At 38.6% G+C, this 18,861-nt stretch overlaps 1 protein-coding gene across 2 annotated transcripts; it reads left to right on the top strand.

Annotated features, from left to right (window-relative positions):
- Positions 1-538: 538 nt before the first annotated feature.
- On the top strand, positions 539-6,181 carry LOC115756229 (cadmium/zinc-transporting ATPase HMA3-like). 2 transcript variants are annotated; one of them, XM_048277714.1, is made up of 10 exons: positions 539-754; positions 858-1,115; positions 1,804-1,901; positions 2,539-2,794; positions 2,897-3,034; positions 3,403-3,730; positions 3,868-4,070; positions 4,204-4,391; positions 4,842-6,031; positions 6,067-6,166. In XM_048277714.1, the coding sequence occupies exons 1-10, from the start codon at positions 574-576 to the stop codon at positions 6,080-6,082; spliced, it is 2,856 nt and encodes a 951-aa protein (XP_048133671.1). In that variant the 5' UTR covers positions 539-573; the 3' UTR covers positions 6,083-6,166. The 2 variants fall into 2 exon arrangements, with proteins under 2 accessions (XP_048133671.1, XP_030551782.1); XM_030695922.2 differs by having other exon boundaries at positions 4,842-6,181.
- Positions 6,182-18,861: the final 12,680 nt, after the last annotated feature.

The following is an 18,861-nucleotide window of genomic DNA, read 5'->3' on the forward strand; positions in this document are numbered from 1 at the left end:
GAGTCAGTCTAGGATCAAGTTCTTAGGTCCACGTACTTGATTTTCTAGCTAACCATTCCCCATTGATTAGTCTTCTCCGGAGGAATCAATTCTGAGTGAGATTTAACTGAAATACATCAATGAGACATTTCATTCATTCAAAGCTTTGAAAGTGAGTCAAAATACAAGATGTCATATTAGGACTGGCCGAAATTCACATGGTTAGCGGTTCATATTTAGTTAATATACTGAATTAGTAAAAGTGCAATAAATTTAGGTGTTTTTGACAATTTTCCGAGAATAAGACATACCCTGTGCGCTAGGGATGACAACTTAATAAGTGCAATGCCTCCGGACTCCTGAGAAAGAAGGCCCATTGAATTCCAAACCACCAACTCTCCTGTAATAACAATTAATTATTCATCATCCAACCTTGCTAACAGGGACTCAGCATATATTTTAAACCTTAAGAAGATCATACCTTCCCCGACAGAAACCCAAACGGTCAAATATATATTTGGCACCCCGTATACACACCCAACCCTCTGCTCATCTTTCTTGCGGAGAGGGAGAGGGAGAGGGAGAGGGAGAGCAATGTCATCCAGTCCAGAAAAAACGTACTTGGAAGTGTTGGGTCTTTGCTGTGCCTCTGAAGTTCCATTGGTCGAGAAGATCTTGAGGGCACTTGAAGGAGTCAACGACATATCAGTCATCATCCCGACAAAAACAGTCATCGTCCTCCATGACCCTCTAATCGTTTCTCAGTCCAAACTCGGTATGAATATGATCGATCGCAGCTGGTTTTGCTAAGTCCTACTTTGTCCTGGAATTGCAGTTTAGGTGTTGTATTTGATGGTTTTATGTCCTAAATATGGCAGTTGAGGCTCTAAATAGGGTGAGGTTGGAAGCTAGCATTAGACATCAGGGCAATATTGATTCAGCTACGAAATGGCCATCGCCGGCACTGATCGTTTGCGGGTTGTTGTTTGGTTTGTCATTTCTTAAGTATGTATATCAGCCACTGAAATGGTTGGCTCTGGCTGCTGTTGTCATCGGCCTTCCGCCGATTGCGTTGAGGAGCTTGGCGTCCATCAAGAATCTCACTCTGAATATCAATGTTCTCGTTCTGATTTCAGGTGATAAAATCATTAATTGTTCTTCGCTAGATGGGATGCGAGTCCATGTGGATCTTTTATTCGAGGTCAAGTCTTTTATGAAGTAATGATCACTGTGAAGAGCTAAAGTAAACAATGTAATGGTTGTAAGGATAGCGTGGGCAGAAGATGCGATGTTACAAAACTCTCTCGCTGTCAAGACATGGGCATTAATCATCATGCAGTGTGAAATGAACAAAAAAAAGTGATGGATTGGCATGTTAATAAGACACGACTATATTAAGCTCACTGCAAACGACCCGTCTATTGTTAAAGTTCGATGGACATACCATGTAAGTTATGGAGTGAAAAAGTGTTCTTGTTCCTTTGGATTAGGATTAGGCAAGAGCAAGTCATTCCTCATGAATCAGAATCCAGTTTAATAAATGGCTTTGCTTGTGACCAAATAGGGAGGTAGACTTAGCCTTGGAAAATTAGGCTCAGGTATCACCTACCCACAACACAGGAAGAAACGGTTTTTGGACAGTAGATGAAGTAATGATACTCATCCACCTGAGAAATTCTTGAGTAGCAGGCTGTCAAATAACAAGAATGGGCAGGGTTGATTCCTCGCTTAATTGTTTAGTCATTGATCTGACATCTGTATATATGTATCATCTTGCAAAATTGATTAAAGTTGTGTAATCTTGTTGCAATGCTGAATTTGCAGTGGTAGGAACACTTGCCTTGCAAGATTACTGGGAAGCTGCTTCCATAGTCTTCCTGTTTTCCATTGCTCAGTGGCTCGAGTTGAGGGCTAGTCACAAGGTTTGATATTCGATTCTCTGTTCAGTAATAAAATAGGAAAGATTGCACGTTTTTTCCCTCCAATTTATCGTCCTGCTAAAAATATGCACAAGTTGCTCTTTATCTATCCTTCCCCGTCAGCTCGCAAATGAAGTCAAATTTTTTCATTTGGACTGGGAGGCTATTGCAAGTACTAGATGTTGACAGAATTAAGGATTGATCTAGTGCCAGCACCCTCTCATCGGCACATTTTTATCATATTTCAGAAGGTCTGTGGTAATTTGGCTTGTTAGTTACTTATCCAAACAGAAAAGAAAAGAACTTAGTTAGGCAGTTTAAATAGAACTTTGGATGTAAATCTTTCAAATCAGTACAATTTGGCTGAAGACAGGGTAAGATGTTCAGTGTTTCCCCTTAGTCTTAACTGAGTCATACACAAAGACATTACATGAAAGCATATTGCCTAATGAAAATTGAAAAAACAAGTCGTGAACCGTATTATGCTTAGACTATCAAGATCAGACAAAAAGATAGCCTGGAAATGCACCATTCCATGCTTGCAACAGATTATTTCCTTTTTATCTCTCACCATTGGGATAGATGATTCTGATGATTAGATAAATCCCGGCCTGTGATTTGATTTCTTTCCTGTGACAAGGCTATGGCAACCATGTCATCATTGGCAAGCATGACTCCAGGAAAAGCTGTCATAGCCGAGACTGGAGAGTCTGTTGATGTTAACGATGTGCAAATGAGCACAGTACTTTCAGTAAAGGCTGGTGAAGCCATACCGATTGATGGAATTGTTGTGGATGGGAAATGTGATGCAGATGAAAAAATGTTAACAGGGGAATCATATCCTGTTGCCAAGGATATCGGTTCAAATGTTTGGGCCGGCTCTATCAACTTAAATGGTTAGTGTTCATACATGGCCTCTCTTGTTTTCCTTTTTTCTGCAACAAAGCATGTTCCCGCTATTGACTCATCTTTCCATTGTATCACGATTTTCTTTGCAGGCTACATTAGCATGAGAACCACGGCTTTGGCTAAAGACTGTGTGGTGGCCCGAATGGCTAAGCTGGTCGAGGATGCTCAGAAGAAGAAGTCTCATACACAAGGCCTCATAGATAATTGTGCAAAATACTATATTCCAGGCAAGCAAGTACCTAATTATGCAGGACACCTGCGTATGTTTTATAAATATGTGTCGCAATTTTATGGAGAGTAATGAAAATATCATACCAGATGCTAATTCTAGAGAAGTGCCGAGCGATATTCCAGGTTACGGATCTTTATTAAGTGAATGACCTGAAATTTGAAGCACAGTGACGGTCATTGCCGGAGTTTAAACATTTAGTTGCTTTCACTTTCAAGACGACCGAGTTGGTTAGAATCCGTAGTAACCAAGGACTTCTTAGATTTCAAAGTGATGTTTGGGCGAGCATAGTCCTATTGATTGATAACAACCTAGTATGCATCTTCAAAGCATTTCATGAGATTGACAACTATCATCTCTTTGTAGGAGTTGCTTTGGTGTCGGCTTGTATTGCTGCGGTTCCTGCTGCACTGAAACTTCAGAATGAAGACTACTGGTTTCACTTGGCAATAGTTGTTCTGGTCGGCTCGTGTCCTTGTGCACTCATCCTCTCCACGCCGATCACATTCTTCTGTGCACTTTCAAGGGCTGCAAAAGACGGGCTCTTATTTAAAGGAGGTAGTTATCTGGAAATTCTGGCAAAGGTTAAAACCGTGGCTTTTGACAAAACCGGGACAGTGACAAGGGGAGAGTTTGTGGTGACCAACTTCCAATCAATTTGCAATGACATCGACCTTAACACTTTGCTCTACTGGTAATCTGACTCATTCATCCCTTATTCAACTTAATGAAGAACTGTTGACTAATTCTAACCTTTGGCTCATGTTTAAGATTGGAATTGAAAGAAAAGCATCACAATGTAAAATCTGAAAGCAATTTTGCAATGTGAAGGGTATCGAGCATTGAGAGTAAATCAAGCCATCCAATGTCAGCTGCAATAATTTACTATGCCCATTCTCTCTCTATTGAGCCAAAGCCTGAAGATGTGGAGGATTTTCAAAATTTTCCTGGAGAAGGAATTTATGGTCGAATCAATGGCCAGGGCATTTATATTGGGAACTGGAGAATCGGTCTAAGGGCTGGCCACAATACAGGTTCATTTCTCTGTTACCAAAGACTAGCGAGTTTCGTCAAGCAAATAATTAACAAACTGTGATATTATTCTTCCTTATTTCTCTTCCATGTTCCTCATTAACCACTCCTCCAATTTACTGGAGTGAACGACAGCGAGCGGCAATGAAACAGACACAAATGGGTTTATATACACTGGAAAAAGCCCGGTGGGAAAGTTCAGTCTCTCGGATGCTTGCAGAACAGGCTCAATGGAGGCCATTGAGGATATTAAATCACTAGGCATCAAAACCGCCATGCTCACAGGGGATAGCCAAGCTGCAGCCAGGTCTGCACAGTATCAGGTGCTCTTCTATCATCCTCTTCGTGTTACATTACTCCTGAATCATAGAAACGATCTTCCACATGAGCTCATCCTTAATCAACAACAATCACAGTTTTTGAGCTCCAATGGATCTTTTTGGTCCAAAAGAACTTGGAAAATGACTTTGGAGAGACACCAAAATTTAGCAAGTTCAACCGTCTTCTCTTCATTTTGTCCCCTAAAGAAAATGGAGTGCTGATAAAAGAAATTGAGTCCTGACAAAGAAATTTTGGTCATATGGATAGGCATTTGAACATGAAGATTCAGCATAGCACGAGCCTACTGAGGTTCCTTAACTTTCTACCAGCGAAACCTCCTCCTTTTCAGCTTGCCTAAATGTGTCTTTATTTACATTTCTTCCCTGGATATACTTCATGCTATTGTCCACTAATACGCGGAGTGTACTATAAAAGTGAAAATCTGTTTGCAGCTCGACCATGCCCTAGACCTTGTTTATGCAGAACTCTTGCCGGAAAACAAGGCAAGAATCATAGAAGACTTCAAGAAAGACGGACCAACTGCAATGATTGGCGATGGAGTAAATGATGCTCCTGCATTAGCCGCAGCTAATGTAGGCATCTCAATGGGGATTTCTGGTTCAGCCCTTGCAATGGAGACAGGCCATGTGATTCTCATGTCAAACGACATTCGAAAGATCCCAGAAGCTATTAAACTCGCCAGGAGGACCTTCCGGAAGCTCGTCGAGAACGTCCTTATTTCAATATCTCTAAAGGGCGCGATCCTCGGGTTAGCCTTTGCTGGGTACCCATTGGTTTGGGCTGCAGTTCTTACAGACGTGGGCACGTGTTTGATCGTGATTCTCAACAGCATGCAACTTCTAAACGTAACCTCAAACCAAGGAAAGAAGTTCTCAAGATCCAAGTATGGTACCTTCTCGCCAAACACGTGCAAGAAGGATGAAGTTGGTTGCGCCATCCAGAGGAGGAACAATGATAATAAACAATGCAGCAGCTGCTGCTCTGTCACAGCAGATCAAGACTCGACTTCGTCATTGAATGCATTGCGTGATGCTTGTTCTGAACCGAAATTTAGCTCGTGGAAAGAAGATCTTTTAATTAACCTTGAAGGGTTTACTTGCAAGCCAACTACACAGTCTGCAGGAAACCTGTCGTCGTTTGGAGAAATTGAGTCTATTACAGACCAACCAAAAAACTTCCCCAGCTCAAGTGACAACTGCCCATCAGTTAGTTTTTTTAAATCAGTTAGTGAATGCAATTCATCCTGCTGTTTACCGGTCAAATACATAGAGAGAAGGTCACAATGTGCTTCTGGCTGTTGTCCTCCGAGTCCAGAAGTTCACAGGGACGAAATGAAGCTGAATCTAGGAAGTGACGCATCATGTTTGTTCAGCAATGCACTAGATGCTGGTAATGCTGAATCTGTAGCTCAAAGTGTACTCGGTAATTTCAAGGAAGGACAGATCATCGAGCACCCGGAGCAAGTCAGAATGAAATCATGTGTTGAGGCTGAAGCAATCGAAATCACTCTGGGGAAGAGTAGCACTGGCGGGTGCTGCAAGCAGTCAGGCAAGAAATGCTCCTGCAGACTCGAGCAATATGATGCAGGCAGTGGAAGCAGCATGCCGAGAATAGTAATAGAATAGACCCTTTTAAATTTGTCAGTCAATAGTAAGATTCTTTTGGATCCTAACATCAGTTTGGTTTGGTGAAGCTAGCTTTGTAAACTAGCCCTCTTTCTTCTGCCTCTTATTTGAAGCTTAACCATCTGCACTATGGACATCTAGTATCCTAAACAAAATGGACAAAGTCTTGCTGCGACACGCCCAAATGTAAGTTTCGTTGTTCTCAGCTTCAATTGCTGTCGGTTAAGCGATCTTTGCTAGAATTTTGTTGATTAGAGATGAACAAGATCGAGCTTCTCTCCCTCCCTCCCCCTCTCTCTCTTTGCCGAAACGCTTCTCTCAAGCTTTTGGCATAACGAATCGATCTCCTATCTTTACTGTGCTCATATTACATAAACAGCAGTTTTGAGTTCTCAATTACCCCTGTGAGGGTGAGAAAGCTCTTCAAATCATATGATTGAGACATGATTTGGCGATACAAGTATGGTGAAGCATCACCTTTAAGCATGGTTGAGACAGGATTGAAACAGCTGTTAAGTGACATTCATTTGTGCACTTTGGTCTTGGACTTGATCCAAGTTTTGGGAGAGCTTCCAAACAGACTTGACTTCGATGTGATCCTGACGTGGATCACTTGCCTTCGATTAGATTCGAATATGTCCGGCGTGCAAAAAATTGTCCATGACCACGTGAGTGTAACGACAAAATAAAATATATCTCGGCACAAATGTCACCACTGTCGTTTCAAGTTACTATCTGTAAAAGTTTATATGATTATGTAGGTTAATACAGCAGCAGGTTAAGAAAAAGCGGAGGCACGGGCGTAGAGACTCGGTTACCTAAAGGCTTATGAAACACCCTACAAGTTTCATAAACAGATGAAATTCAAACTTTTGGCCAATGCAAGTGGCATTGGTTTTTTCTAAAGACATTTAACAGCCCACCTTTTTTTTTTATTGGGAATTGCTTTTTTGACAATACTGTCGGGGACGGTGCAATCTCAACCGTAGATCAACACACAATTATCGTGTGTTTTATATAAAACACTCATTGATTGAGAAATCATGTGGTCAGAAATAACCGACAATACTATCAAACTGTCAGGCCGGCAGCTCTCTTTTTTATCAGCCCACCTTCACTAGGTTATCTTTTTGGGGCTGACTTGCCTCATGTCATTCTCTTGATTTCAAGGTTTAGTACGGTATTTTATGGTATCTGTAATCTACTCACCCAAGTAGGTTTTGTCCCAACATACAATAAAAAATAAAAATTCACTCCTGGTTTTCTTTTCATTTAAGTACAAGTCAAATTTTTAAATTTTTTGTAGTCTGTCAAGTACAAATAGATTGTATTTTCTATTTTCGAGAAGGGAAATTTTGAGAATTAATGTAGCATGTTTATGATGTGCCTACAAGATCGAGTCAATATCTAGACTACAGTCTCTTTTATATCGTCAGTTCTACAAATGAACACCATCCGCGGCCTACTTTTGTTCTCTTCCCTGCCCAGAAAGGATGATCAAATAAAGGTAGCTTGGGAAAGCTTCAAGGCCTGGTGGTCGGCGTAACAATGATGACATTTGTTGATATGCCTCCGCCTGTTTACTAAGATGATTATAGATTATTAATGCATGCATTCCATTATCGCGGAAATATTCTCCCATGGCACACCCAAAATATGGGGCCATAAATTGCAGAGGGGCAGGATCTGAAACGGTGGCTGCTATTACCTAGAAAAACTTTGGAAGAGTTACCATTATTATGTAAGTTAACATCAAGTCTTGGTCAAAATAATTTAAGAAAGAGGAACATCAAGTGAATACAGAAGCAAAGATCCATCATCCATTTACATTAGTTTTTAGTTAAGGATGACGGGCGCCGGTTGTCCTAGTATTTTCTTCGATTTGTTCAATTCATCCTTATATTTACTTTTGCCAACAAAGTCCTGAACAATACGTTTTTATTTTGAATTAGTCCTGCTAGAAAATTTTATATGTAACTGCTGATGTGGTTGTTAAATTATTTTTAAATGCTACATTAGTACTTCACGTGGCATCCTACGTGTCATCTAGAGAAATTAAAAATATAAAACAAAAGAAAATGTTTTTTTTTTCAAAATTTGAAAAATAGAAATTTCAAGGAAGACACAAATCGTAAAATCTGAATAAGGGAGAAAAGCAGCAGCGACAGTGCTGCCGCAGCCACCTAAGCAGCAATAACGGCCGGGCCTCCCTCGCCATGCTCCAACAAAGCCGGCACAGACACAATCGCCACGTTCGCTGCTAAATTGTTGGCGAGGTGAGGGGCAGCCTCCCAAATTGTCGGCGAGGTCCACCACAACCTCACCTCTAGGTGGTGACCGGCGAGAGATGCAGCCCTCCTCTCAGATCAAGGTGAGGACAGCCTCGCTGGATTTGCAATCACCTTGGAGGATGCAAAGCTAAAAAAAGGATCAAGGTATAAATCCATGGGCTCTACGAACGACTTTGCTTGCATTTCGCAAGAAACTCATACAATAGGAACAATCACAAGCATCATCATCAACATGGGATGTGCAATCCGGCGGATTTAACACGGGAATCGAACTATTACGGCCTTATCATATCGATTAAGATGGGGTACCTGTTCGATTTCAAGTTAAAAAACTTGCGAACCTGCCTTGACCAATTTGGATTTTTGGCTTTAAACTAGTTTCATGACTAGTTCTCAAGTAGAACCAGAACCGGCTTTGAATCAATTCAAAATCAAATCCTAAAAGTCTAAACTTTTTCATATGAGCCTCTCTCATTTCTCAATTTCACTCTCTCTGTCTCTCAAATTCAGCCATTCTCTTTCTTCTTTAGTCTCCCTCTCATTTCTCACCTCTCATTCTCACTCTCTCTAGTTGAAGCTCAGCCCACTTCGAAACAAATGGTGGAGAGATGCATGACTTCCAAGGACAATTCGATATTGAGATTGCTAACTTGTCGGTGCAAGTTAGGCGATTAGGATGCAACTTGACGTACGTAAGGCCGTGAGATTGAGCTTTCCAACATAAGTAGGTTATTACCGTGTCCTAATTGAGAAATCTTGCAAAAATAATACATATGATAGAGCCATTAAATAAAGAAAATGAAACAGAAGAAAAAATGAAAATTGAGCTGATTCCCGGATTGATCGATTCGATCCCAAGTTCTCAATTCGAAACATATCCACTCTGGAACCAAAGAAGAAGACGTTGAAATCTCCAAATATCCCATTGTCATCCATCGCATCATGCAATCAAAAGCCCGCATTGCAGCTCCCCGCGTCAACGGTACTAATACAACCTCGTTGTTCGCTTTTTTCCCTTCTAATTTCAATGAAAGGACTAATATGACGAAAAGAAAAACATACAGTTTAGGAGTCAAATTGACCCGAAGAACTAGCACAGTCACGACATTGAACAAGTTAGCAAAGTACAGAACGATCGGTGCCTTTATCCATTATTATTTAGTAATTCGAAAAACCGCACCTTAAAAATCCAAGCCATGTTAGACTTGTGACCCATATGGCTTGGATTAAATAGCATGATTCTTCTCTTAACAAAGAATTATAGGCAGAGGTTAATGGTTTTTATTTTATTTTATTTTATTTTGGTAGGGGAAGGAAGACAACAAACTTCCAAGACGTTATATGTAAACTATTAACAGTCATTGGCTCATTGCTAAGATACACGAGTTATAAAGTCTCCTCAATTTTCGGAGCAGAAAATTGAAGTGTCAAAAGCCACGCTGGTGCAAAATACTCTGCCTCCAAGTCCTGACATAAATCCAAACTTTGTTTTGCTCGCTAGAATCACCTGCGAAGACATTAAATGACAAGAGAATGCGACAAAGGCCGTAAATGTTTGTTGGGTCATGCGACACCAACATGGCCTTTCCTTGGGCCAGTACAAGACAAAGGGACGAGAGACCTCCCAAATGAATAATAGGCTGACAACATTGGACTGGAGGAGCCCCAGATCATCTGACATTTAAAATCATATTTGGAGCACCTACAAGCGATTTTCTGACGTCTCTTCTTCTTCTTTTCTTACATTGAATTAGGGTTCTTCAAATTGTCAATAGAAAGAGTTTGATCCTGGCTCAGAAGGAACGCTACCTATGCTTAACACATGCAAGTCGAACGTTGTATTCGGGGAGTTAGGCAGAAGGAAAAAAAGCTCCTAGCTAAAGGTAGCTTGTCTCGCCCGAGAGGAGAGGAGTTGAGAAAAAAGTGGCGAACGGGTGTGTAAGGCTTGGAAATCTGCTAAACAATTCAAGTCAAATCCCGAAGAAAGCTAAAAAGCGCTATTTGATGAGCCTGTGTAGTATTAGGTAGTTGGTCAAGTAAAGGCTGACCACACCAATGATGCTTAGCTGGTCTTTTCGGATGATCAGCCACATTGGAACCGAGATACGGCCCGACTCGGGGCCCAATCGATGGCTTTTAACTTCTCATTTGATAATTTTATCATATCGCCAAGCCACGGCGGATGCATATATAATCAATGTCACGTCAGATTTTCTAGCGAGATAAATTGCCGATGACACTCAAGTGAAGGGTTTTTTAAAAAAATGTGACATTCAAATGAGCGAAAAAAAAATTATGACATTCAAATGAGCGTCGTTTACAAGTTACGACACTTGTATTGTTCTTATCCCGCTAATTTCCAAGCTTTAATTCATGGCTCCGTGCAATGATATGCAGCTCTATAGATTACTAGGCCTCTCCTCGGACAATGGTAATCTAATTCGTTCTAATCTAATCTAGTTTGTCCACTAACTTTACAGATAACTATGTGAACATTTGATAACTGACCGTTTGCCCAGAAATGGAATTGCTGCAAAAGATTTTTCTGGTGCCCTAGAATCAAGTCTATACGGGGAACCAAAATTGAATTTCAATGTGTTAATTAATGTGATATAACACTATTCGTATAATGTATATCAAGTAGTAAACTCTTACTTCCATGAGAGTATCATTAGTTTTCTTTGCTTGGTTAAGTTACTATAAGACTATAAATCATGATAATCGCATTAATGCATCATCTAATAAATTTATATCGCAATCATTATGCACATACACTGAACTCTTTTTCGACCAAAAAAAAAAAAATACTTAAGAGAACGAATTATTGAAGCTATTTCGTGAATTGACAGAAATCCTATTTCGGAATAGATAAGTTTATTCAAATAAACAGTCTTGGGCATCTATTGAAAATTTTCATGATGTCCTTTGCAAACATAAAAATATATGGTTGACCTTGTTCCCAAGCAAATGGATATTGCTACTGCGTCAGTTTTGTTTACTGCCCCAAGCACCTTAAGAATGTTAGGTCTCTCTCTTTCTTTAGAGGCAATAATTTGACTGGCCCAAGCATCATTCTGTCTGTAAATTTTGAGTGATACAACCAATTTCCACGTGGCAATATATTTCTAAAGTGATATGCATAGATGGTATTTACAAAATGTCATGCGATATTCATACGAAATTAATGTGACAAGCATACACATCCCATATCGAAATCGCACCTTATTTCAGGAATTATTTTTCCATGTTCACCACGTTATATCACTATAAGTGTAAATTGCAACAACAACAACAACAACAACAACAACAACAACAACAATAATAATAATAATAATAATAATAATAATGTGTAAAATTGACTTCGAATTTCACACCAAAAAAACAAAAGAAAGACCGGCTATCGATTTTTTTACCAAGTGGGAGTAGTTCCTCTTCACTCTTTCTTTTGGCCTTAGGACTTCTACTCTTGAATCAATCAAGTAGTAAAATATAAAGCTTTTAATCTTGTTATCGCTTCTACTCATATTCTCAAAAAAGTGGATCCCCTCAACCAAACTCCTAACAACTCCAAAAGAAGAGGAAGTAAAAACAAGAAAAATCGGCCCCATCATCCCTTCTATTATTCGACAAAAAAAAAAGAAAAAAAAATCCCTTCTACTAAGAAAACAGACGATTTAATATTGAAGAATATCAGCTCATTTTGTGAAATTAAAAAAAAATGACCAATCAAAATTGAGAAAGAAAAAAAAATTCAAGGACTGCACTACAAAAATGATTTACCGTAGATAGGAATAGCTTGATAATTCCTGTGCACGAATATGTCCACGTGATCATATGCATGACAGATTCACAAAATTTAATTTCAATTCCTATTTTTATAGTCCACAGTTTTATCACTAAATTATAAAGAGTTAATACCATGAAAAACCTCAAACTAGAACACCCGTGACAAATTTATCTCAAATTATTTTTTTTACCATCAAAAAACCTAAACTATTATATTTACGGCAAATTTACCCTAAACTAACTTTTTTAACCACGAAAAACCTCAAACCGATACGTCTAAGACAAATTTACCCTCTATAAAATTGGGTTAATACCACAAAAATCCCAAATTGATACATATATAACAAATAGAGGGTAAAAATCTTAACCTGGTATACCTATCAACTACCACGTGTCATCCAACTCGGTAATTTATCGATTGGATTTAACTAAAATTAACATAAAGTAAAATTATCACGGATGTACCAGTTTGGAGTAAATTTATCACAAGTGTATCAGCTTGGGGGTTTTTTGTGATCAAAAAAATAAATTAGGGTAAATTTGTCACAAGTGTATTAATTTAAGATTTTTCGTGGTATTAATCCAATTATAAATAACTTCACTGATTTGTATAATTCCCTTCCGCCATTTTCGCCTCAACGCTTTGCTGGAGACTGCCACCACCTCTTTTTTTTTTTTTTTGGTTGCCCACTTGTCCATTTTTGGAATCAAATCAGAGCAAATTAGTCAATTAGGGCACATAATAGTTCACGTGACAAAATTGACTCCGATCGGTGCTCTAGACACTAGGGTGGGTCTTGAATCTAGATCTAGATAAATAAAATATATCTTTTTCTACATTCAATATTGGTGGGGAGGGGACCCAATTTGATTAGTAACTTTTAATAATTACGGTGTAGATTCTCATAGGAATGATTAGATAATTATTTATATAGTTTCTTGATCTGGCCATGATATTCCAAGAAGGGTAAAAAATTAAACAAATATTAAAATAAAAAGTGCATGGAGAATCCAAAGTGAATCACATGTTTGGCGGTCTGTTCATCTGAAAGGCTTGTCCTCGGAGAAAATCATGACAGACAATCATGGAGTCATATGTAGAATGGGACAAAGGATTTGCTCTGCTCCCAATTATTTTCCTCCAATTGCTGTTCATCCAACCACTCACACCCACAACATTTGGACTTTGTATTGGAATTATTGCCTCCATCGACAGTTATGTCTCGTGCTCAATGCTAAAAAAGTGATTTAAGACTTTGATACGTGATTAACATATCGTATTGGTCGGGCGCCCTTGAGGATGTCGACTCGCAACATCACGAAAAGAAGCGTGATACGGAACGATATTTATTGAGAGAAAGAGAGAAAGAGGGATGCTCGGATTACACAGATCGCTTATGAAACCAACACGATAAATACCATGGCAAACCTCAATTGAATGTTTGTACATGCGTAGCACATTTGAAAATCATGCGAGATGTCGCGTCAGTCGATATGTTAAGTTTATGAAGAAAAGAGGCAAAAGGCTAATCAAACTATGGTTGAACAGAAAAATTGGGCCATCATCAAAAGCACATGGGGGTCTTCAAAGAAAAATGCTTGACAGGTGCGGAAAGAAAACAAAAGGATGATATGTTGTACAAGTACTCGCCCGCCACCAACAAGTTTCATTGATCAATTGTTAACGGAGGGTAAATATGTCGCTTGCATACCAATTTGAAGTTTCAAGTGACTCAATTAGGTAAATTTATCATAAGTGTACTAGTTTAGGATTTTTGGTGACGCAAAAATTAGTTTGGGGTAAATTTATCATAAGTGTACCAATTTAAGGTTTTTCATGGCATTAATCCTTAATATCATGAACACCGCTAGTGTAAGAAATTTCCTTAAGGCGCTATCTCAAAATAGAAGAATCAATCCATTCACGGAATAAATGTACTCACATAAACCGAGATTAAATACTGCATATTATATGTGTCATTTAAATTTAGTTTGTGATTACTATTGTTTATACATTTTACACCGCATGAGATGCCGAAGGATTTCGTTAGTCTTGATTTTATGCTTGTCAAGAAACTGAATCGGTTAAAGGATATAAATGGTTCGTGAACTTTAGCTCAATATGTAATGTCGTCTCTGGACATTTAATTTGTTCAACATAGTCCCCGAACTATCATTAAAATTACATTTGTAGTCCTTCTCTTTGCTGAAATGATAAAATCAGATGTTATATGACGTTGATTACTATATGCTAAGTTGGAATTTAAAACAAGATGAGTCAACATGTCTGGCATTAACGTGTTTACTGTTATCTAATGACATTAATTACTACATGTTGATTTGAAATGAATATCTCCTTGGATGATTCATGTGGAACTTTTTGTAGCATGTCCACGAGCCACATACAAAATTGGGTTAAACTCAATAGAAGGACGACATTGAGTATTTTCATATAGTTTGGGGACTGGATTGAACATTTAATAGTAATTCAGGGACCATATTGAATAAATTAAAAATCCAAAGGCGGCATTGCACACGGAACAAAAGTTCGTTAACCATTTATGTTATTTAGCCCCCAAAGAATTTTCCTTATTTTTCTCTTCTTCTTTTTTTATAATGAGAATGTACGGATAAAAAGCCCAACTAGGGCTTGGTTGCTTAAACCAATATAAGAATTCAGCATTTATATGATTCCCTGTATGGTTTGCTGGGATTGCACTACAAAAACTCACGTCCCACAACATAAATTCGCAAATAATGCCTGCATGAGTCCCAATGAGCATGTCTCTTGCAAGACAATTGACAGTTGACGAGATTACATGTCGTCATTATCTACGGATAGTGCCATTGATGCGTTATTCGAAACGTATTCGGCATGCGCCTTCGAAATCCGAGAGAAATTTTCCAATCAATCCTAAATTTATTGTATGAAAGTCGGTTCAATCCTAAAATTTTCGATTTTTTTTTTCAATTTAGTCATGAACTTTTGCACGTAATTCTAATATAGTCATTCCGACCGATTTTTTTTCGAAAATTGGTGACATAGCGGTGTGCCGAGTAGGAGGACGGCCGGCGATAACTGGACAGCCGCCGCGTAGTAATTTTTCCAGTGAAATTGAAAATGCATGAGAACGAATCAGCAGCATCCGTACAATACGTCGTCCTCTCCATTTTCTTCCGTTTTTTAGGCGGAAGGAATTGCTCAAAATGAAAAAGAGAAAAAGAAAAATACCCTAAAAAACGACGTCGAATTTCGAAATAAAATTGATGATGCGGTGGTGGATTTTACCAAATTGGACAGGCTTACAAATTCTCGAGGATCCGACGTGGAAAATCTTGAGAGTGACTGCGAGGGGCCGCACTTTATTCGGGAGGGTACGACAGAATACAAGTGCTACAATCTTTTTTCCAAAAACACACGGCAGATCGGTCCTCTTCGATAGAAGAAACCGCCTCGAAAAACGTTCGGTTCGAGGGCAATCGTTACGTAAAAATACGGAGATGACAGGGGTATTTTCGGAAAGTGGAGAACCAACAAAGCATATCCAGGACAGTGTGGTGGTGGTTGGTGGGGCCGAGATTCAAATCTTTTGCTTTAGAGAGCCGACTATCTTTTTTCTGCTTTTCGTAAAATTCCTTTTAGATTTCGACCTCTTTTGCTTCACCCTCACACCTTATCGGGGAAAAAAAAAAAAACCTAAGTGGGATTTCTTAACTATGAAGATCTATTAATGGTAAGCTAGCTTATCTTAGCTTATATTTAGGACATGCCTTTTTTTTTTTTTTTCATTATGTAATCTCGGGATGCCCGGAATGCGATGTTAGATATAGACGTCGGGAATCTTAATTTGAAAAAAATTATACCGAATTTCTATACAGATGGGACCCACACGTATATGAAAGTTAATGTCATGTTAGAATTTCATACTGGCGATTTCCAATACAATCCTGTGAAAACAGACGGTAAGTCAAATTCAATAAAAACACCGCAACACAATTCGAATTGTTTCCGGAAAGAACTTGCTATTCAGCCTCTGTGTTCTTACGATGAAAGTGGGGTTGCAATAAAAAAAAATCCCTTATTCTTTTTTTCACGTTTTTAAATGCTAAGTTTATATATCTTATTGAGGCGGCTTGATCTGACTGACACGCATAAGATCTCAGCTAAGCCTCAAAAAAGGGATGGGGAACGGCTATTTCCGCACCCCAAAATTGCTCCGGGCACAACCTCTTTGTTGAAGAGACGAGATTGCCCTTAATGTGTAGTGGGCCCCCACCGACTATTCCTTCTTCTTCCGCCGAGCAGGGGGGAGCGTTCGTCCTGTAGCTTTCACGGAGGATCGATTCCCAGCGTAAAATGGAAGTAGTCAACGTCTCAAGAACCTGCGATAAGACTTTTTGGGGCTTCTTAAAAAATAAAACAACGGTCAGGTGTAACCAAAAGGGCCCAAAAAAAAAAAAAAAAACATCGGATCGGGAGTTTGATCTTTCATGGATCTCGCTTTTAAGATATCCGACATTTTTCGTTTGATACGTTTTTTTTTTTTTTTAATGTTTCATGTCTTTCAATTTTGTACAATGGTAATTGGACCAGCGGAATTCTCGGCCAAAATTAGCCTCTTTGCGGAATTCGAGAGTCGAATTCCATGCCTATGATACTAGGGTCTCCACACCCAAATCCATTTATCAGAAGGGCTATAGATCCACGGAGAGAGAGAGAGAGAGAAAACATTACATGCATTTTATATATTATAAATGAGGGGGGTGGAAAGAGACTTTCAAAACTACAAATTTTGGCAAAAGAATTCCATGAAATGCATTGAAGCTGTTTTGAATTTCTGTTGTCCGTCTCGAAATCATGAAATAATACGGCAATTTAAAAAAGTCAACGAGATAATCAAAAGGTGATCTCTAAAACCCCCTTCCGGTTTTCAAAATAGAATCTTTCCAATTTCACGAAATCTAAATTCATTTTTTCTAAAAACAAATCAAATATTCCGAATTTATCTTGTTTAAATTGTTTTTTTGCTATTCCTCACGGATGCAACATAGCGTGGTCGTTCGCTAGTACATATCTACACATAATGTATAGTCTATTAAGTTTATTTCCTTTTTAGCCTTAAATAAATCTAATCGGCCAATATCTCGAAGAGAAAAAAGGAGATGGTACTCGCAAAGCCTGCATGAGATTTGTATATTAAGAGAAACAACTATGTGACTGTTTTTAATACACTATGAGATTAATCGCCTTTTCTGGATCACAAAAAGACAAATAACAGTTCATTAGAAATTATTGTATGGTCCACTCTTTCAAGAATTTGTGGCGCGAAATATGATATTACTTTCACAGTCAAGTGAAAATTACTATGCTAGCAAATCCCATATGTGAAAGTCATCCGCATACCATGCACTTTGAGGGAGCAAAAGTGGTGTGAAACATGCATTTGCAATGTCTTGGTAGTACCACCTCATTTGGTATGAAGGCTTCTTCTTCTTCTTCCTGAAAAATGTATGACTTCCTAGAAGTGATCGCTTTTATCCGTTACAAAAATGAATGATCGAAAAACATTTTCATCATCCACGAAAATATATGACTTAAATGATAATCAATAGTAAAAGTTTTTGTAATCGACTAATTATTTCAAGTGATGCAAGCAATCTTTTTTAGAAAATTCATTTTTCAAATCATTCTTTTTTTTTTTTTTTTGGGCTCAACGAACGGAGCTTGATATCAAGAGCTTAATGGGAGGATTGTTGATATTGGCGGTGGATTAGGATAGAAACATGTTTAAAAACTTAGAATTAGAGCCGTTTAGGAAATAAAATGTTTCGCGGAATTAAAAACTCGTTAATCTTGGACTTGTCAAAAAACTCGTTAACATGTTTTATGGATGAATTGTGTCTATCAATCATATTACCTTCTTTTTTATTTAGCAATATGCATTTTCATTTTAATTTTTTTTTTATGTTCATGATTCGTCATGAGTATTTTCCATGTATAGTTGAAACCCTCTATGTTTTCCTCTCTAGCCACTATCAGATCAGATGCGCACACGCATTGTGTTGTGTATATACAAGAAATTGACACTTGAAAGATTAAATACAAATATTTTCTATATAAAAAAAACAGCAACTTTTCTTGTGCTTGCGGTCCTCGAATTTTTTAAGCATTCGACAAGAGTATTCACCATTTATTTTGTCATTGAAAGATCATGTACAAATCAAAGTTAACTTACAGGACCACATCAAGAATGAGGACCTTGTTCAGCATGGGCCTCGAGATCAAATTGGGGCATATGGAAGCTCCGTTTCTATCCCGTCAATCAGCCGAAATCCTAATTATCGATTACACAGTTAAAACTATGTAACCAAATCTAATCACCAAAAAAATCCCCGGCGAAACAAACTTAGCACTTTCCTTGCTCGAACTCGACTTGACAAGCTTTTTTTTTTTTTTTTTTTTTGGGTCAATAACTCGACTTGCTTGAAAGGGATTAAAATAGTTCAACTGAAGGGAGGGAGGAGGGGGTGGAATGGAATGTCAATAGAGCAGTCCGGCGAGGGCAATTTGGTAATTGCACGTAGTGCAGGAGGTGACGGTGGCACTAACGTAATAAAGGCGAACATGGGAGGCATTAAATGCGACAACCCAACCCCCCACCCCCCCCAACCCAAAAAATATGCTGTTTCCGGCTCGCATTCTTTGCTTTTTCTCCATCGCCGCCACCTCCACCACCCCTCTAACTTTT

This window comes from Rhodamnia argentea, chromosome 4 (genome assembly GCF_020921035.1).
Source record: "Rhodamnia argentea isolate NSW1041297 chromosome 4, ASM2092103v1, whole genome shotgun sequence".
In the NCBI taxonomy this organism is placed as follows: domain Eukaryota; kingdom Viridiplantae; phylum Streptophyta; class Magnoliopsida; order Myrtales; family Myrtaceae; genus Rhodamnia; species Rhodamnia argentea.